The 21,895-nt window shown below is 41.3% G+C and overlaps 1 protein-coding gene across 8 annotated transcripts in view; it reads left to right on the top strand.

Annotated features, from left to right (window-relative positions):
- The first annotated feature begins 4,301 nt into the window (after positions 1–4,301).
- Positions 4,302–21,895, top strand: part of N4BP2L2 (NEDD4 binding protein 2 like 2) — a 40,028-nt gene continuing 22,434 nt past the window's right edge. For all 8 annotated transcript variants that reach the window (XR_011906276.1, XR_011906278.1, XR_011906280.1 and 5 more), the window contains exons 1-5: positions 4,302–4,487; positions 7,000–8,420; positions 16,114–16,238; positions 18,849–18,937; positions 19,548–19,624. Coding sequence is in view for 3 of the 8 variants with exons in the window: in XM_072361591.1 (XP_072217692.1) it covers positions 4,311–4,487; positions 7,000–8,420; positions 16,114–16,238; positions 18,849–18,937; positions 19,548–19,624 (1,889 nt within the window). In the remaining 5 variants the exon portion in view is untranslated. The remainder of the gene's footprint in view (positions 4,488–6,999; positions 8,421–16,113; positions 16,239–18,848; positions 18,938–19,547; positions 19,625–21,895) is intronic.

Below are 21,895 nucleotides of genomic sequence, written 5' to 3' on the forward strand. Positions count from 1 at the left end.
ACTACAGGCCTCCTGATCAGGAAGAGGAGGTTGATGAGGCCTTCCGTAGCCAACTGGAAGTAGCATCACGCTCCCGGGCGTTGGTACTTTTGGGGGATTTCAATTATCCAGATATTTGCTGGACGACCAATATGGCCAAGCATGCGCGGTCCAGACAATTCTTGCAGTGTATTGAAGATAACTTTCTAATGCAGATGGTCGAGGTACCGACGCGGGGCGGGGTGCTGCTGGACCTTATTCTCACCAACAAGGAAGGACTCATTAAGGAAGTAAAAGTCGGGGGTAACTTGGGTTGTAGCGACCATGAGATGGTGGAGTTCGAGATCCTGAGCGGAGGAAGCAAAACAAAAAGTAGGATTGCTACCCTGGACTTCAGGAGAGCCAACTTTGATCTCCTCCGGGACTTACTTGGGGCCATCCCGTGGGCCAGGGTGCTAGAAGGCAAGGGGGCCTGTGAGAGCTGGCTAGCATTCAAACGGCTCCTCTTCCAGGCTCAGGATCGGTGCGTCCCTGTAACTAAGAAGTCAGGAAAAGGTGCCAGGAGACCTGCGTGGATGAGTAAGGAACTCATGTGCAAGCTCCGCAGAAAGAAGAAAGTACACGATATGTGGAAAAAGGGTCTGGCCACTTGGGAACAATATAAGAATGTAGTCAGGGACTGCCGAGATGCGACCAGGAAGGCTAAAGCCCACCTGGAGCTGAATCTAGCTAAGGAGATAAAGGATAATAAAAAAGGGTTTTTTAAGTACATTAACAGCAAAAGGAAGGCTAGGGAGAATGTGGGCCCCATACTAAGTGAGGGGGGTGTTCTGGTAACGGGGGATGCTGAGAAGGCGGAAATACTGAACGCCTTCTTTGCCTCTGTCTTTAGTGAAAGGGCTCTCCCCCAGGAATCCCAGTCCCCGGTGGTTGATGAGAGAATCTGGGGAATGGGAGATTTCCCTTTAGTCAGGGAAGAGGTGGTCCGTGAGTGCTTAGGAAACATTAATGTCCATAAATCCATGGGACCTGATGGGATGCACCCGCGGGTGCTGAGAGAGCTGGCAGAGGTTATTGCTAAGCCGCTCTCTGTAATTTTTCAAAGGTCTTGGAGAACTGGGGAGGTGCCTGAAGACTGGAGGATGGCCAATGTCACCCCAGTCTTCAAAAAGGGCAAGAAGGATGACCCGGGTAATTATAGGCCAGTCAGCCTCACCTCTGTCCCAGGGAAGGTGATGGAACAGCTTGTGCTGGATGCCATCTCCAGACAACTGGGAGAAAAGGAGGTTATCAGGAGTACTCAGCATGGGTTCACCAAGGGGAGGTCGTGCTCGACCAACCTGGTGGCCTTTTATGAAGATGTCACTAGCTGGGTGGACGGGGGGAGAGCGGTAGATGTAGTCTACCTTGATTTCAGTAAGGCTTTTGATACGGTCCCCCATGACATCCTTATAACAAAGCTGAGGAAGTATGGGATAGATGAGTGGACGGTGAAGTGGATCGAGAATTGGCTGACTGGCAGAGTGCAGAGGGTTGTCGTTGGCGGTGCGGTGTCTGGCTGGAGGCCTGTGACTAGCGGCGTCCCCCAGGGGTCTGTACTGGGTCCAGTCTTGTTCAACATCTTCATCAACGACCTTGATGAGGGGATAGTGGCCACCCTCAGCAAGTTTGCTGATGACACGAAGCTGGGAGGATTGGCTGACACGCCTGAAGGCTGTGCGGCCATTCAGAGAGACCTGGACAGGCTGGAGAGCTGGGCAGTAAGAAACCGGATGAGGTTTAACATAAGCAAGTGTAGAGTCTTGCATCTCGGTAGAAATAATTGCATACACCAGTACAGGTTGGGGGAAGACCTGCTGGAGAGGAGCTCTGCTGAGAGGGACCTGGGCGTCCTGGTGGACGACAGGTTGGCCATGAGCCAGCAGTGTGCCCTTGTAGCCAAAAAGGCCAATGGCATTCTGGGGTGCATTAAAAAGAGCGTAGCCAGCAGGTCAAGGGAGGTGATCCTCCCCCTCTTCTCTGCCCTGGTGAGGCCTCATCTGGAATACTGTGTCCAGTTCTGGGCTCCCCAGTACAAAAAAGACAGGGATCTCTTGGAAAGAGTCCAGCGGAGGGCCACAAAGATGGTGAAGGGCCTGGACCGTCTCCCCTACGAGGAGAGACTTAGGGAACTGGGTCTGTTTAGCCTTGAGAAAAGAAGGCTGAGAGGGGACTTGATCCAGGTTTATAAATACCTGAGGTGTGGGAGCTATAGTGGCGAGGCTGGTCTCTTTTCAGTAGTGCGTGGGGACAGGACTAGGGGCAATGGGCTGAAACTCCAGCATAGGAAGTTCCGCACGAATGTGCGCAAGAACTTCTTTACGGTGAGGGTGACGGAGCACTGGAACAGGCTGCCCAGGGAGGTGGTGGAGTCTCCTTCTCTGGAGATATTCAAGACCCGCCTGGACGCCTACCTGTGCGACGTGGTGTAGGGAGCCTGCTTTGGCAGGGGGGTTGGACTCGATGATCTCTAGAGGTCCCTTCCAACCCCTACAATTCTGTGATTCTGTGATTCTGTGATAATATCAAGTTGCATAATTTCCCTCCCCCCCCCCCCCCCCCACTGAACTTTATTCATTTCCCTTACATGTACAAATTATGATGGTATCTCTAATGTTCAAATCAACCCAAACTTACAAGTCTTGGAAAGCCTGATTATACGCAGTGGATTTTTTCCTTCTCACTTTTCTATTAGATAATTAAAGACAACGTTTCACCAACTAGTACTAAGGTGTTGGCATACACGTCAAGGAACTTCTGGCTAGTCCTGAACAAGTCAGATAGTTTCACTCTACTTTTAACCCCTTATCACCTTATCCTGCTGATGTTTTTGATGGAACTTCTTTAACAATCAACCTCAGAATTCTAAGAGAATCATTTGTAACTTTGTCTGATACAGGTACAACATCTTCCCTATGAGATCACAGAGGCATGGGGAGGAGATTTCTGGAGATGACAAAGTCTAACTCCCCACTAAAGCAGCTTCCCTACAGTAGGTGGCACAGGAAAGCATCCAGGTGTGTGATAGCAGCTGTAATATCATCAGTGAAACAAATTTTATTACTCTCAGAGTAAGTAAAAGAAAAAAGTATTGTCAGTTGCAATGTGTGGTTTATTTAATTACATACATGTACCGGGAGAATTCCCCAAATGAAATACAGCTGAGACAATCACTAGATACACACCATGAAGTGCTTGAGAGCTTTGATCTACAGGCACTATCTTCAAAAGGTCAAAGGATACTCTTATTCTAAGTAAATGATTAACTTGAATTTCTCATTATTTAACTTCTGTACAGAAGCCCATCAACATTATTTTAGATAGGAAATAGATCTTTTCCTTAGGACTATGCAATCAAGACTCCTCTAAGAAATCAATCACCTTGATTGTAAAATCTTTTTGAATACTAAAATTAATGACTAATCTTATTATTTTTTAGATAACCTCATGCAAAGAGTAGAATAAAGCAATGTAGGTCCTTATATTTCCAAAGATACTTGTGTTAGAAATAGCTCACCTAACTGCAGTAACACACTCCTTTGTATATGCTGCACCTAAACATTTTCCTTTCAGGAATAAAGGTAGAAATGACCAGATAGCTCTGAATTTCTCTTCAATTCAAAATAGCTTTAGAATTTGTTTGTTTGACTCTTTTGTGCAAAATATAAAACAAAACTCAGGCCCCAGAGCCACAAACAAGACCACATCCAAACACAGAACTGCTCCCAGCTTCCACGGGAATTCATACGCTGCCTTTCCAGTCAGGAATGGTGGGTAAAGGCTCTACCACCCTTCTTCCTTGGAAGCAGCTGCACGCAGATTTCCCAGGTCTGGTAGCACATAGTCAGTACCTACACAACTACTGCAGCACTGAAGCTGATTTTAGCATTCAAGAGTTTTGTCCTATGCTTATGGCAGCTGAGGTTTGGTTTCCTTTCTTTTCTTTTGCTAGGAATAAGCACTAGATGTTTCAGTATCGATACAAACTTGCCCATTTTGAGGCAGGGCAGCCAGGGCTGAGAAGCCACACAGACATAAAATCCACTGACTCCCCAAAGGAAAAGCAGCGGGGTGTACAAACAACCCTCCATCACTCCACCAGCACACAGCAACCGATCCAGAGCACCACCCCCTCACGCCGGGGCTCTGGGCACACCTCAGGCTCCAGCCTCACTTCATTAAGGGCGGCCCGCATTACGCCTGCAACACCGCCCCGGCCCGCCCTGCTCACCGCCCGCTGAGCGACGGCTCCGCCCTCCCGACGCCGAGGGGATTCTGTGAAATGGAGTCCTATGCGGGGCGTAACTACAAGTCCCAGAGCGAGCCGTGGTGAAGAGAGCAAGGGAGGTGGAGCCGGCGCCATTTTGAGAGCGAGGGATTGCCCTCTGCTCCCCTCCCCCACCGCCGGGAGGGGGTGTGTTGTTCGCCGGGACGGCGGAAGACGAGTTGGCGGTTGCTTGTGTCTTGAGGTTGGTTTCCGTACCAGTATGTGGCTGAAGGGGAGTGACGGGTCAGTGTGGGGAGGTGGGCGCGGGCGTCGGGAGCCGGTTATGGGGGGAAGGGAGCGGCTGGCGGGCGGGCCCCATGACTCCCTAGCGCTGCCGCTCCCGGCCCGGCCGTGCGGTGCGTCCCTAAGCGTGAGGGGCCTGGAGCGCTGCCTCCTCCGTACCCGAACAGCAGATCCGGGCCTTCCCCTAATTTTCAGCCTCTGCCACATGCGTCCTCTTTTTCTGTTAGCGAATTTATTGTAGGCGTGGAGCTTAAGGCCGATAGTTACTTGCTGGAGGCATTTGGCAGGTTGAAGTGGTTACATGGTGCTCTAAGTGCTGCCAAGTGAATCGTGAGTGCAGCTCAGGTTCGGTGCTTCCAACAATATCTTTTGGACAATACCAAAGAGCTATCAGGCTCCCCAGGGCAGAGATCCTGACCTTAAGCTGCTGGAATTCAAAGAGTGTTTGGATGGTGCTCTCAGATATATAGGCCTGGTTTTGGGGTGTCCCTGTGTGGAGTCAGGAGCTGGACTCAGTGGACCTTGTGGGGCCCTTCCAACTCAGGATATTCTGTGGCTCTATTTTGTCCCCTTCAAAAGGCAAGACTAAGGTAGATTGCACTTTCTCAGTATATACGTGCTCTGAGAGTGCAGGTGGATGTGTTTTCACGGGCAATTTATCTTTCCCTAAGGTTATCTGAGCAAACCTGCTGAAGATTAGAGAGAAAGTGGTAGTCACAGAGCAGTATCCTCCATCATGAGAGAAATATTCATGCAGCAGGTCTCACATGCTCCTTTACTTTCATTTCACATAAGAATATGCATATACCTTGCTTAAGCCCCATTCCACAAGAGGAACGAGGATAGAAATGAGGGTGAAGCAATTTTTCTCAGAATCACGGAATTGTAGAGATTGGAAGGAACCTCTGGAGGTCATTGAGGTCAACACCCGCACTAAAGCAGGTCCCCTACAGCAGGTTGCAGTGTTTTTCAGTGGAGATAAAATAACATTTTTGAGTAGTTGAGGGACATAGGCGTATATCAAGCTTGCTTTCTGTTTGCAAAAAGGAAGAACCAAAAAGCAGGGGATATGTGAGAAGCAGTGTGTGTGTCTTGAGAGATATAGTGTGGTACTCAGAGCAGCATTCCAATAATACCAAGGAAGTATTGTCATGCATGGCTTTGTTTTTCCACCACACTGCAGTAGTGCTATCTTCCATTTATCAAAATGAAATAGAAGCAGTAAAATCTCCTTGGCTTAAGCATTTTTTGACTCTTTTTTTTTTGTTACTTTGTACAGTAGGTGGGCAAATGTCCTGATAAACAACCTGTCAGTTTTTACACATAAAGTTGAAGTGAAGAATATTACTTACAGATCCTTTTCAGATTGAGAGAAGAAAAGAAAAAGTTGTTTCTTGTTGGTGATTATGAGCATGTAACGTTTGGTCAATATTAACTCTTAGAAAGCTGAAATATTCCGCAGTTGACAGAGAGTAATAGAACAAACCCCCTGATAGGATAAATACTTACTCATTTAATACTGTGTTTGTTATGTTGCAGGGCTTGCTAAGTATACGACTTGGCAATTTATATGATGACTTTTGCTTTTCACTGCATTACATATAGACTTCTAGAGTGCTAAGGAAAATCAAACTGTGGATAATGGATTGGGCAGTGGCATGACTGCATGTCACACTGATCAGCACTATCTGACTTTGTTTTTAATCACACTTACCCTCTCTGTCTGTCATTCTGCAACTTACCGGCTCATTCTTAGGTTGTAATTCATTTGCTGCTCAGATTACCTTTTCAGTTTACATTAAAAGCGTGCAGCTGCATAATTTGGTACCTAACGAAGGTCTTTAGTTGTTCTGTAACCAGAAACGTAATGTCAGATTGTAAATTTAATTTTAAGCCTTATTTAACCAGTACCAAATTAGAGATGTCATCCAATATCTGTTTTATTGGTGTTAAATGAATTAGCTGAGTTCAGTTTGTGTCACAGAAAATATTCCTAGTGTCTGAAGTATTTGCATTTTTGTTGTCCACCTTAGTAATGATGTCGGGCATTAGTTTGTGCTTTGAAATTTGGCACGTGTTAATCCTATCACAGAGATCTATAATGCTTGGCAGATTAACAGAGGTCCATGGAGAACAGAAGCCGTTGATCTAATTTATTTTTCAAATATAAAATTCATATGAAGAAAGGCTGATTTGTAAATTAAGATACAAAACGTGACTGCAAGACTGGTTCAACACTAATGTGTTTCCCACGTGTACAGATATTTAATCAAGATTGCCAGCTACTATGCAAGACTTCCAGTAGATACTGCCTGCTTTTCTTCTTCTCAGTGCATATTTCCTATTCAGTTGTGATAGTGGAGATTCTGAAGATGCACATCATAGGCCTCAGTAACTTGATTTTTCTTTTTCTTTTTAACTTTGCTTTAAAATTGCTTGTGCTGATAATGTATTAATCTTTTTTTCTAAAGATGCTTCATGCTGAAAGTAGAGTAAGGCTCTTGGAGTGTCAGGATGAAGTCACAGCTGAACCGTGTTCTAAAAAGATGAAGTCAACAGAAGGGGCTTTTGAGAACCTCCCTGATTGTGGCAAGCAAGGCATTCAAGAAGGGGACCCTGACAGAACATCTAATGATTTGATACCGGTGTGTGTTTCAGATAATGAAGGGGATAATGAAGTGCAGAAGCAAGAGAAAATACCTGTGGATGTCTTGGGAGCAACAAATGAAGTGCTTCCAGAAGGCAATCTAGAGTTTAGTCAAGCAGTTGATTCTGTGACTGTGCAGAACATAAATCCTCCATTGGTATCAATAAATGACACTGAGGACGAAGAAAAGGAAGATCCTCTTACTGCGAATGATGTCAATGAAGATAATACTAAAAATAGTTGTAAAGCATTCTCAGTAAATAGAAATGAGTCAGATGGAGAGTTTATTACAAGCAAAGAATTTATTGGACCGATTTATAAGCCTGCTGAGAGTAACACACAGGACCAGTCTGGGAGCTGTGATGACTATCAGAGTGGTGTGGGAGATGGCATGCAGGAAAACAAAACTAAAGGAACCGAGACAAAGAATGTGCATGCTGTTTCTTCTGCTGCATCAGGAATGGATGATGAACTGGACCAGTTCTACAAAGAAATTCATCAGCTGGAAAGTGAAAATTTAAATATGCTTCAGGAAAAAGAAACCAAAACTTCTCAGGAAGAATGTTCTGTGTATAATTGCAGTCAGGCATCACAAGAGGATTATCAGCATGTACTGTTGGACAGCCCACAACCGTTTTATGAGAATGGACAGTATTTCTCTGGGGAACAGGGAAGTCAGAAAATAAGCAATGAGCAGCAGTTTGTCATGGAAAGAAGTGGCTGGAAAACTGAAAATGCCTTTAATGGACAAATGGAGTCTAGTTATTCAGTGCCTGAATTCAGACCCACTTGGCAGTCAACAGCGCCTTTCATAGTACCTCAGGGGCCTCCTCCTCCTAGGCTGACCCATCAGGCACATTTTCAGATACTTAATTCCCCACAGCAAAATACAAATGCTTTTCCTCTTCAGAATGATGAACTTTCTTATGAAAATTACTATGGTTACTGTGAAAATCAGGATATCAACCTTCATGGTCCTGTGCGTGATCAGAGTAGCTACAGTGTTGATCGTACTGATTTCCATAGTACTCAGGTCTTCAGAAATGGAAATAATCATCAGAATCATCATCTCCAAAGTAATGGTTTCTGTGAAACCAGAGAAGAGTATTGGAAAGAACCAAAAACTTACAGTGCAGAAGGAATGCATAGATTTTCTTCTCCACCTGAGGAGAGGTTTGATTGTTTACAGAAAGTGCTCCTTATCTTAAGAGGCCTACCTGGGTCAGGGAAATCAACACTGTCTCGGTAAGTAAACTGAGATGGGGGAGGTTTAGGCTAGATTTTAGGAGAAGGTTTTTCATTCAGAGGGTGATGGCACACTGGAACAGGCTGCTCGAAGAGGCTGTGGATGCCCCATCCCTGGAGGCATTCAAGGCCAGGCTGGATGTGGCTCTGGACAGCCTGATCTGGTGGTTGGTGACCCTGCATGTAGCAGGAGTGTTGAAACTGGATGATCATTGTGGTCCTTTTCAGCCCAGGCCATTCTGTGATTCTATGATTTTAAGTGAAGGCTGAAAGCTTGGGGACCTTAAGTTTATCAGCAAGTTTGGTATTTGTAAATTAGGCTATTAAAGTGCAGTCATCGTTATTTAGAAATGACATCTGACAGTAGATATTAGAGTCACGTGGTTTGGTTTTTGTCTTTATTGGTATGAATTTCAATGAACAGAAGCTGTTTTATGTTACTTGTAAAGCATGTGACTTTTACTCTGAAACACTCATATGTGCTTGTATGCGATAGTCTGCCCCTTTTATTATCAACTTTCTTCATTTACAAATAGAATCTTTGGCATGATCTAGCAGCAGTAGTAGTTTATTATAACAGTACAAACATCTTCCAAGGCCATTAGAGTAATTTTGCTTCTCTGAAAACGCAATCCTTTTCAGTGTATTGGTGAAACTGAGTAACCCCATTTGTTTCTTTCATATGGATGACTGTACCTTTTGTTAATTTGTGAACACGCAAGAGAAGTATCATTTTCCCTTAGAAATACACTTGTTGAAGTTTCCAACAGAGTTAAAGGCAAGCACAAACTCCAGCTTGGATTCTCACCTCTTTTTGCCTACTGTAAGAAGTGTGTAGGTTGGTAAAGAGCAAAACCACCATCTGTCGTAAATGAAAACATATTTCTTTTGCACACAGAAGTTACTTTATTAGTATTTACTTATTGAGCTTCATCCAGAAACTGCATGTGAGAAACAGGATGTCGTTTGTGGTTGTGTTCCCTTGTATGTTAGTGGACTGTTAAATAGATACTGTGATTATGTTCTTCCATGTTGTTCTTTTTCTATAAAGGAGCAACCTTACTGTGTTTGGGATTTGATTCTTTTTTTCCCCTAGTATTTAGAGGGCTGTACCATAGAAGAATATCTACCAGAAATTTGTAACTCACATATTTGTGTAACTTAACTCACATTTTCTAGTTACTGATCGTTCTGTTTTGCAAACCTTTATTTTTGAAGCTGAGTGTTAATATGTATTACAGTATCACAGTATCGTGCGAGTTGGAAGGGACCTTGAGATCATTGAGTCCAGCTCCCAGGATTCGAGCCTTTCTGTGTAGCAGAGCAGCATTTCTACCACTTGCGCCACAGGGGGGATTCAAACCCCAGGCCTCCAGGGTTGCAAGCAGCACCTTATACCACTGAGCCACTGGGGGCAATAGTTTAAGTAGCATAGAAAATAATAAAGTGGGGGAAAAAAAAACTGCTTTATTCAGTCCAGAAATTGGGTAGTTTTAAACACGAAACTATTTAATATTACCTATTTGATACTTTGCATGATGAATGGCCTTTCAATGTGTCTTAGTATGGCAGTCATATTAGCTGAGTGTCCTAAGTGTTGAAGTTTTTTATGAATCTCTATTCATGTTTTTTCATCTCCTACTTGTCAGATGAATTACTCATTTAATTTAACAGATGGGGAAGTGGGCGCTGTAAGATCAAGGTCAATCGTAGTCACTGAGTTGGGGTGCAGAATTTGAACTGTGTGGGACTGTCATTGTTTTCAGCTACATGCAGTTTTGTACGTTCAAAGCTTGGTTTCAATTGTTAATTCCTGCAGAATCATATTCCATGGTCTCAAATACCCAAGGGGTGGGATGTACTGGGGGAAGAAGCTAAAAACCAGAATTATATAGCATCATAGAGTTCTGCTGCGCAGACTAGGACAAGTGACACCATTGCCTTGTGGAATCTTGGTAGTCTGGGCATCTTTAGGAACTTCAGACAAGCCTCTACTGCTTGCACTAGCAAAATGACTGTATTAAGCGCAAAACTGACATATCTTTATGGATCAGGAGTAGAAGGGAATGAGTTGCATCTTGCGATTGAGTTTCCCAAGTATGTAATGACAGCAAAGCAGTAGTGAGACTCGGGAATCTTGAATTCCAGTCTGCATTTCTGTGCAAGCCAGATCTGTAAGCACAGACACTTTTCCTACTGTTCTCAAACTTGACACGTCCGTTCTTAATCTTATAATGAAGTCTGTGTTTTGTTTTGACTTTGTCATCCCACATGCTTGACATCTAAGATGTGTTTCATGGAAGGGTCTTCTGGAGGTCACCTCCTTCTGCAAGACCATCGCCATCATTGGATCAGATCAGTCATATTTTTGTCTGGAAAACTTCCAAGTAGAGCACTCAAAGCTTCACAAGTGCCTGTAGGTTCTATGCCATCTGCTCAGACCTTTTGTGTTTTTCAGCATGCTTTTTGAGCTGGGAAGCCCAGAACTGGACACAGTATTTTAGAACTGACCAAAAAAAGAGATGGGGGGGATTTTCACTTTTTACCTAATAAAAAATAGTGTGTGGTTTGCTCCTCTTTTGATGAGAATACACCACTGATTCCATCTGCAGTTTGATATTCACTACAATCCTTAGATCTTTTCAGTTGGGCTGCTCAGTTACCTTTAATTCTGTTCTAATGCATAGGTTTCTTTTGCACTATTTGGAGAGCTTGGTGCTTTTCCATGTTGAATTTCACTTAGCCCAGCACTTAGATTTCTCTTTATCCTCCAGGACACCAAGCCCTAATGTTTGGTACATCTGCCTTTGCTACCAGTGTGCTGTCATCTTGCAGGTTCTGCCTTGTGATCCAGGTTAATGATGAAGATGCCCAAAGACTTGATTTCACTGCCAGTTGTGCTACTCTGCAGGTACTGACTGGAAAGTCAGAAGCCTTAATACATTCAAATATCCACAAAGCCAGATGTTTCATCACATGGTACAATTTGGTCTGGCCGCTGAAGCATGGTTTGTCTGTTGTAAACCCACCTTGACTCTTTGTAACAGCCTTAATTTCCTTCACATGTTTGGAAATGGATTCCAACAAGGTGCACTCTGATTTTTCTGGAAGCTGAGGTTAGGTGAGGTTGAGCAGCCCAGTTTCCTTGACTTTTCTTACCCCAAATATGGGCGTAGCATTAACCTTTTCCTGGTCACTGGAGATCCCTTGTGATTTATTACATGCATTATTACATGTGTGGGCAGTCACAGTATAATATCGCTGTTTCTGCCCTAAAATTCTAAGTAGATTTCTTGGTTCAATCTTCCTCTCTTTTCTACTTAGGATCACCTTGTCCCTGTGTAAGCTGCTGGTGTGGTTTCATTCCCAGGTTAACTGTACTGATTTCTTTGTTGTGCTTTACTCTTTTTGCCTTGTCCCTGTTTTTTCTGCTGACAGCTGTGAGTTTCTTATCGCAATTTTGTACCACTGTGCTTCCTATGACCTTCCCGTTATAGGCCAGTTTTCTTCCTTCTCTTGCTGTTCTTCAGGTTGTGCTGGGAGAAGTGCATTCTCATAATGCGGTGTTGGTGCTGATCCAGATTGCTTCAACAGCAGAAAGGCTTTGTTCAGGAATAGACTTATTGCAGTGGGATTTTTTGCTTTTTCTGCTCTGCTTTGTACAAAAGCAAATGCTTTTTACTTCTGTTTTCTGTGCACGTGATATTTTAAAGTCCTACAACTTGGATGCATTTGGAGGGGGAAAATATATGTGGAAGAAAAGCAGATGCATGGACTTAGCCAGGTAATGCTCCCTCAATCCAAAGCACTTCAGAAAAAAGCTTGAAAACTTCTTTATTTTTTCCTTTGCTTTAGAAGTGATTTTACAGTATAGTTAGAAATTCTCTATACCATTTGCCCAAGTGGACGCACAGTGATGGTATCTTTAGTCCAAGCAGCAAAAACGTGCTGTAATTTGATGTAGTTGGTAACGTGATTTTAAGAATGTAAACACCATTGGAAAAAGATATAAAAATAAACAACGCTTTGGCTTTTAGAATATTTTGCAAATAAACTTGGCAACAGTTCCAATTTCCCATTCCTCTATAAATAGATCAACATGAAATTGTATAAAAGTTAGCTTAGTGTGGTTGAAAAAGCCTATATTGGCATCTCTGACAATGTATTTTTGAAGTGAAATCTGTTGTTAGGCCCATATAAGAGAGTATCCCAGAAATAGAATACTGCTGTTGGAGTGAAGAACTTCTGCATCTTGGGAGTGGATGAGTTAAATAACTATTGAATGTAGGAATATTTTTGTGCTGTTGTTTCTAATTCGGCGTTTCTTTAAAAACACTGCCTGTAACAGTGTTAAAAGTATCATAGAATCGTAGAATGGCCTGGGTTGGAAAGGACTACAATGACCATCTAGCTTCAACCCCCTGCTACCTGCAAGGTCACCAGCCACCAGACCAGGCTGCCCAGAGCCACATCCAGCCTGGCCTTGAATGCCTCTAGAGATGGAGCATCCACAGCCTCCTTGGGCAACCTGTTCCAGTGCATCACCACCTTCTGTATGAAAAACTTCTTCCCAGTCTCTAACCTAAACCTCCCCTGTCTCAGTTTAAAACCATTCCCCTTTGTCCTATCAAATAATTTACATTAATTATTGAATCAATACATTGATCATCAAATCATTTACAAGTATCATTTAAATAGCTTAATAGTACTATGGATTTTTAAAAAACTATTTAGTTACAGTCTTTTTTGTCCTTGTCTGTACAATAAGTTAGCTATTTTAAATAATTTGATTCTAAGACATCTTAACTGTAAAGTTATTTATCAAAGTAGGCTAACTGGAGTGCAGAGTGTGGGACTGTTTTGAAGAACTAGATTTAAAGCTGGTACATGGGTGTATGTGGGTATGTATAGGCTAGAAAAAAATGTGTTAGTTTGCTATCTAGTTAATATGAGCACTTGAACTTCCAGATGAGTTTTATGTATAGAAATAACTTCTATTAGATCAACTAGCTTATCTAAAAAAATCTGAGTGATTTTTGTATCTGCTTCAGTGAGGTGAATGTTCACTTGCAGGGAATGTCGTGCAATTGGATGCAAAAAAGCTGGTTTGCAAATGGCTAATACTGCTCCTTCTGTCACACGTGCACATACTGATGCTGTCTGATCTGCAGTTTGACTTGCCTGTTAGAGAATCATCTTCCTTGTTTTTCCTTCCCCACCTCACAGCAGCGGAGTCATCTCTTTGCGTGGTTACATAGTAATGTTCCATTCTTTGCATAGGTGTGCTTTGTTGTTTTATCCGAGTTCATGAGCTTAGGATAAATTTTATTTCCAAATATATCTTAACTATGAGCTCTACAGGGTCTATTGTTGATGACATGGCAACACATAACAAATTCCTTGTGTGGGAATTAAATTTAAGTAGCTCTCCCTGCAGCTATTTATGGGAAAGCTTGGTAACTTAGAACTGACATGCATTTGTTGCCGTAGGTTGTTTGGGATTTGGCCAGCTTTCCTCTATTCCTGACACTTCAGCAACAGAATATCCTGCACGCTGCTGGTGCAGTTTACTTATTGTAGCTTTTGGGTACAGTGCCTGTTTTTGAGCCTGAGTAGTTACCTAGATTTCCATTGGGCAGTGGAATCCAAGAGTCTCATTGGGATACAGATGCTCTGTGGCAATGACTGGCTGTTCTTATCAATTTGAATATACTATAGGAAGCAAAAACAGTCGTGGGCTCAGACTGTAGATCTGACTGAAAGAAGAGTTATCTCTGTTTCACAGGATTTTCCTTTAAGCACCATTTTCCAAGGATTTTCTGGAAATAAGGTTTATGTTTGACAGAATAGAGGTTACTCACTGGGTTGGATTAATGTGGGTTCGATCACGTGTATGGAGTTCTAATATTGCTGATCTAATATTGCTGGTCACCCCCCCCTGCAACTTTTGCTGTCATTGGTTTCCTGATTCACAGGTAGTTGTTGGAATTCCTAGGCAATACTGAGTGTGGATTTTAGTTATGTCCAAAAACTAGCTCAGTTATGCCTCTCAGTGGTTCGACCATTGCATTTCATGCCAGTGCATAGAGAATTCTAGAGAAGTTTAATAGATTCATGCAGTGTTCTTTCATCTCTCATTGCAGTAACTAATATAACTAATAGTGTTAGTCATTGCAGTAACTAATCTAATCATCAGAAACATTACCAGGATTGTGAAATGGATAAAAACTTGTTAACAGTAAACTTTACAACCCCTTCCGAAACTTCCTTTTTGCCTTAGTTGAATTCCCCCACAGTGTCTTTTGTTCTTTATGTTGAAGCTGTTTCCGTCTGGCTTCCTGCTCTAATTTTTAATGTTAGATTATTCTGACCTACAAATGAAATAAACTTCTAGTAAGGTATCTGTGCTGCTTAGAAATGACAGGCCTGAAAGACTGGGTAAATGTAAAACTCAGACTGCAGTTCATTTTACTTTCTAATCTTTTTGGGTTCTAATTTGGATCTCTGCATTTTATTCATTTGCTGAATATTTTGTTTTGATTTTGCTGATCATTTCTTCCCCTTTCATTTTGCCCATCAAACTCATGCTCTCTTGAAAGTCACCATAAAATGGCATTTGCTCAGGAAGCCAAGCTAACCCGCTTTAATCAAGTGATTTAGGTGGTTCAAGAAGTGATCGTTTTTCTCCCAGTTTAATACAAGCAGGGATAGTAAAGTACATGCTTTTCCTATCACCCTGTTAACCCTTAAGTGTGAATGATAGCAATTAAAAACTATCTTAAAATTCTTGTCACCTGTTTGACTAGAACTGCAGTTCCTAATGGTGTGGTTTCCCCTGTAGCAGCTCACTGCTGCTCTACTAGGTGAGGTCTGTATTGATCTTCTTTGACCACTTTCCCTGTGTCATCTTTTTGGGCCTTCACTTGAATAAATACAAATCCCAACGTTTCCAAAAATTGACACAGAAATAAAAAAGAAATAAGGGTCACTTTTTTTCTTGGTACCTTGTAGATACAGGGAGTGCCATTGCTAATGAGAAAGTGGGTGTGAGTGTGGCCTGTACTGGGGCAGAAGCCATAGAAATGGAATATCATCCCTTCAATACAGGATGTATACTCTTCTGTAATCCTGACTTTCATTAGTAGCACAATCCTGAAATATTAGTGTGATCTTGTATTTTTCCCTGAAAATATGGAAATTGCTGAAATCAGAAGTCTCCTTTCACTGTTCCTATTCAATATGTATTGTATGTGCAAGTAGTGTGAACAGAGGTCAGAATAATGCTTGTTTAGAGAAGGAAGGATTTAAGCATCCAGTTCATTTTTCAGTTATATCCAGGTCCTCTGATCACATTGGTTGCTAGAGATAAATGCAGACAAGAGCTGGTATTGGAAGTATTAATGAATACAATAAGTGACCATTAGGTGCTCAGAACCTATTGTGACAGAGCTGTGAAGTAGATGGTTACGAATTTCTAAGCTGGAGAAACAACAAATATAGGAGTAGAGAGGGGGGAAAATACTGCTTTGAGTTGGAATTAATGGTATATTTATGATTTCCAGTACAAAATATTTTGAATTTTGCAAGAATCTCAGAAGTAGGGCACAAATTTACTTTAGCTTTATTGTTTTTTGGGGGTAGTTAATATGAAAAATATACCTTGTAATGATTTGCATTTCCCTTTTTTCAATAGTTTTCTGCTTGATCATAGTCGTGATGGCATTGTACTCAGCACCGATGATTACTTTCGTCAGCAAGATGGATATACATATAATGCTGCTCAGCTGGGTGATGCCCATGACTGGAACCAGAAGAGAGGTTTGAATGCATAAAAGACATTCTATTAAATTACTTTTCTATTTACAGAATAGAAGTAAAGCACAATAGGCGTGTGCTAATAGTATGTATGAGATGGGGCACGTGTGTGTGTAAGTATAGGAGTGTGTGCATATATAAATAAAACTGTCAGAGTATACATAAGTATTTGTATTTTAATGTTATATTTTAATCAGTTTATAAATTTCTGTTGGATTTTGAAATTGCAGAAGGTGCAGATTCTAAGGACAAAATCTCTTCTGTATGGTAACTAATCTAGGGATTTAGATGAACAAGTTTTAAAACTCTTGGATGTTTACAAGACATTCAAGAGTTAAGGATTACATATCCTTGATAACAAAGCACACGTGCATTTAATTCTTAGGTTGTGGGATCAAGTGCACAAATACAGCAAATGCTGGAATCAATTTGCTGTTGTGACTTCAATACAATCTTTCTTCACAAGCTTTTGTAAATTTTGGCCCTGTTATCTGCATTAGCAAATTTGTTATTCCCTTTATTAATCTTTGTATTCTTTATTAATGTTTCCTCAATGCCATCTTTTAGGATTTTTCCCTTGCATTCTGGCAGCCTATCATGTCAGTCTGTCACTTGAGTAAAGTTAATGAAGTATGAGCAATATATTGTACAGTTTGCATGGCTTTCTACGCTGATTCTTAGTGCTCTGAGAGGAAATACTTTATATTTTTTTTCTGCCTTTCGTCTATGTAGTTACTTCCCAGCCTCTTTTCCTTTAGTTTCTTCTTGTTTTATGGATTGATTTCATCCCTAGTTCTCAACAATAACTTAGTTGTTGTTTCTTCCTTTGGATGCTTGTTTCATTCATTGTACAGACTGAACAGTGTCTGTTGAATGAGTACGTATGCAACAGGTGTGTGTGTGTGCATATATATTCTGACTCTTTAGCAAGACGTTATGAATTTTCCTGGAAACTTTTTTACAACAGTTTTTTGAGTTTCAGTACTTTTGAGTTCAGTATTTTGAGTTTCAGATATTTCAGTTCTGTCGTCTAGTTTATCATCTTAAGTTCCCTATGAGCACTAGTGGTATTACATTATGATATTTTTTTCTATTGGCAATTTGAGGCGCAGTTGTTAAAGTGACTTGCTGTCTTGGATGCTGGACTTAGCAATTCAAACATTCTTTGGGAAGTGTAGTGGTAATAAACTTTACATATTCAAAATACATTTACACTGTCTTTATATCACTTCTGTAAATGATATCTGTGGCTTTTCAAACTGACAGCTAGAAAATGAAGATCAGGCAGAGTAGAGGCCATTTGAATGTTCAAGAACATTCACCAAAAGATGATCCTTCTTCATTTGCAGCCAACCTGGCTTACTCATTATTTATCTTACAATTATCTCAAAAAAGAGGAATGCTTGAGTCATGTTGCTGATCTGATACATATTCCTAACCCAATCCTGGGACAAATCTATGTGCTGAAACAGGTAGGCGAATATGAGAGGAAATAGTGCACAAGCACCATTATCACCAGTATGATAATGTATGTGTCCAGTAATTACTATCCAGCCATATGTTGTACAGTGCCCTTTTTAAGCATAGCTTTTATTCTCCAGGATCAAATCCTGGCAATGTGAGTTAGGAGTCCTCTCAGAATGCTTTCTGGACTGACTGTTGGGGATGAGGGGTTTAGAGCAATGAGTGCCTGCTAGGACAGGGTTGATTTTCCTTGTAGTAGATGGTGTGGTGCTGTGTTTTGGCTTCATGAGGAAAGCTGTGCTGGTAATACACTGATGTTCAAATTATTGCTGAGCAATGCTGCACAGGGGCAAAAGTGTTCCCATTTCTCAGCTTCTCATACTGTCCTGCCAGTGAGGGAGCTAAGGGGTACAAGGAGCTGGGAGGGGAGAGAGCCAGAACAGCTGACCTAAACCAACCAAAGGGATCTTCCACACAGTATGACAACATGTGAAGAAACCATAACACTAAGGGGAGCTGGCTGGGGAGGCAGGCACTACTCAGGGGCTGGCTAGGCATTGGTCATGGGTAGTGAGAAACTGTGTTGCACCTCACTTTTTCTGTAAATATATGCATGTATATATTATTATCATTACTATGATTTATCTCCTCTGTCCCACTGGGACAGCAATGTGATGTTTAGCTGTTTGCCAAGTCAAACCTCTACAGTTCGGGTTTTTTTAATGGATCTCACTAGTGTTTTGGATGTCTTTGTATGAATATTACATATTTCATAACATTTTGGTGAATAAGTGCACTACCTAGCCATAGGTCCCAGTTATGAATACACCACATGCTGCTGGTGAAGCTGGGACCTGAATATGGTTTCATACCAGAAGTCTCTTTAACACTCGGCAGGGCACATACTTGGAGCAGCTCTGTCATGTTGTGTCAACAATTCCCATTTAACCCATTGTATTGATTCACCACTACCTTGGTTTTATGTTCCTTGCTTTATTTCTCTTACCTATTTGCTCATACTTATTTACATTTGCATCTCTGCTTTTCGTAGAAAAGTTTCAATCAGACCAGATTAATTAACTTTCTTGCATGCACCATTTTATTTGAATTATGTAATTGCTTATTTACATGCAGTTTCTTTTGTTGCAGCCAAGCAGGCAATGGAGCAGGGAAAATCTCCAGTTATAATAGACAACACTAACACTCAAGCCTGGGAGATGAAACCATATGTGGAAGTGGTAGGTTTTATTGTGGAATTATACCGTCTCTTACAGCTCTGTGAATTTACCTTCATATGCAGTGAGCTGGTCTGATATGTGCAGAAACTTCTTCCTTTCTTGGGCTTCTGAAGGGAGACTGCTTATTGATACAATGATTAAATGGTATGGCATTAGTCCATAGAATCATTGAATTACCCAGGTTGGAAAAGACCTCAAAGATCATCAAGTTCAACCACAGCCTAACCATAGTACCCTAACTCCAACCACCTCCCTGGGGAGCCTATTCCAGTACTTAACTACCCTTTCTGTAAAGAAGCGTTTCCTAATATCCAACCTAAACTTACCTTGGTGCAACTTGAGGCCATTTCCCCTCATCCTGTCACTTGTCACCAGTGAGAAGAGACCTGCCCCACTCTCAATCCAGAACAGTTTTAGGACAGATGTGATCTAATCTGCTTAGCCTGGAGTGAAAGACAGGTTTGGGGCAAGTGAAATTCAGCATACTAACAATGTAAAGTTAACTACATCTATTAATTGTAGTGGGACATGAACTTCTTGTTATGGTTAATACTGTTCATGCTTTATATAATAATGCTACTCATATGACATATTTCTTTACTTGCTACAGGCTCTAGAAAAGGGATACAGAGTGGAGTTCCGTGAGCCAGATACTTGGTGGAAATTTGATCCTGAAGAATTGGAAAAGTAAGGTTTATATTACATGAATCATTGTACTTCTGTATTAAAAGATATAAACAGATTTGCCCATGTAAATATATATATTTAGGACATTGACATTTTATGTAGTATCTCATACTGAAAATATAATTTAACTATTTGTTTAAAATATCAATTTTGAGGTACATTATATGTATGGATATCAAAATCTTGTCTTGTTCATCTTAGAAGTCAATATTAAAACTTTCTTGGAAGTGAATTAGGAAGTGATTAACTATGGGAGAAAGTGGTTCTACTGTAATAAAAAATTTGACTTATCCTGGGAAACTTGTTGCTACGAAACAGACAATAAATAGAATGTGAAAGGAAAGGATGTGTTTCATTAAGAGTGCATCAACATAAGTGCCTTATCTACTTTCTTTAGGTGCCTCGTTGTCAGGGAGCAGTAGTACATTCCTAATCAGTATAGATTAAAAAGAAAGTTTGTTTTAGGTTATTCTGTCTCAGGGTTTTGTGAAACCATTCGCAGTCTTCAGAGGATCTAGATCTTAGAGTAGTGATTTTTGACATAAGTTGTTGAACCCGTGGGTTGTGAGAGTGCCTCAAAAGCTGTTTTTTTATTATTCTTGGATAATTTCTCTTTTGTCTCAGGCAGACCTTCCTTAGGGATCTGAGAGGCACCAACCCAACTTAAGGGGCTTTCAGTGTTTGAAATGCAATTTAATGCATTTACTGTTGATAAAGAGTTCTCTATCTATTCGTGATTTTATTTGCCTCAAGCTGACTTGGTTTACCATTGTTTCAGCTTTGTAAAGTATTGTCTACAAAACACCAACTGTGTGTGTGTAATACCTGTATTACTGAGTGAAACTTTGTTGTATGTTCTTGATAAATCTTCTAAAATGTTCTTCGTTTGGTCCTAAGCTACTTGTGGTTTATTCTTATTCCCTCTCTTTGATGAGTTCTGATAACTTTTTCTAGTTAATGATACAGCACCGCAAAGTTAGGAAGGAAGCTATTACAGTAATCAGCATTTCTCAGATGTTCAGTGCGAGTTTTCCTTTGCATGACATGAACTAGAATTTTCCAGGAAAATGGGTGTTTTCTCATGATCTGAATAGGCAACAAAGTAAAAGTGAAAAATGGAATATTATTGTTACTGTTGGATTTTCTTGTCCAGTCATTAATTGTAAGACCAAAGTTAACAAAACAAAAGGAAAGTCCTTGAACTATGAAGTGATTTTACCTGTTCTTGTGAGTGTTCTGGAACTTTTTAGCCAATCTAGTTGCTGTACCTATTTGAATAGGTGTGCATGGTCAGCAAACTTTGTTTTTGGGGAGCTTAGGAAAAGAGGTGATATGGTGCTTTATTTTGCAGGTTTGTGTTGCTGTTTTCCCTGTTAGTGTGTTTAGGAAATGGATGATAGAGAAGTTACTGTAGTCTGGAGATTTCCCCTTACAAATTTTGGGTTCGACATTTTGTGCGGTTCCTGGGTAAATGCTATCCTAGTAATTAATTCAGAGATCTTATTATTTGTCTGGAGTTGTGCAATTCCCTCCTAAACAGGATCACTGTTTATACTCGTTGTTTCTGCTGTTTGGAATAAAACCACGCTAGCCTGTACTTTACCTAGACAAAGGATTTTGGATTTATCCTCCTTTTTTCCTCACTTCTCCCTTCTTCCCTTTTTCTTTTTTCTTTTTTTTTCCTTCAGTACTGGGATATCATAGTATCACAGTATCACAGTATCGTGCGAGTTGGAAGGGACCTTAGAGATCATCGAGTCCAACTCCTGGGATTTGAGCCCTTCTGTGTAGCAGAGCAGCATTTCTGCCACTTGCGCCACAGGGGGGATTCGAACCCGGGCCTCTGGTGTTGCAAGCAGCAATTCTACCACTGCACCACCGGAGGCACAGTGCTGATATTCTAGATGTCTTGTGTATTTCTACATACCTTTTCAATTAAGCTGTTTCTACCACAGCCTAGTGTTTAAGATATCAGTGCAAAGCCTTGCTGAAAGGCAAGTAGGCTAAGTTGACACTAGGGGAATGCCTGGTGTCAGGAATGTGACAAATGTGCGTTCAGTGTCTTTTCTTCCTCCAGCATGTTGATGAGGTACATACTGTCTTTAGACTCACTTCTGTGTGATTTTTTGCTTTAGTTTAGTGTTCTGCACGTAGCTTGTGAAAACGTCTTGATTTCACATGCGTGTGTCTTGTAGCAGCGCTTAAGGCATGTTATGTAGCATTTAGATCCTTATGTTAAGGGTTTTGTACTTCCAGATGTAATTTTTAGGA

The sequence above is a fragment of the Excalfactoria chinensis genome, chromosome 1 (assembly GCF_039878825.1).
Source record: "Excalfactoria chinensis isolate bCotChi1 chromosome 1, bCotChi1.hap2, whole genome shotgun sequence".
NCBI classification, from domain to species: Eukaryota; Metazoa; Chordata; class Aves; order Galliformes; family Phasianidae; genus Excalfactoria; species Excalfactoria chinensis.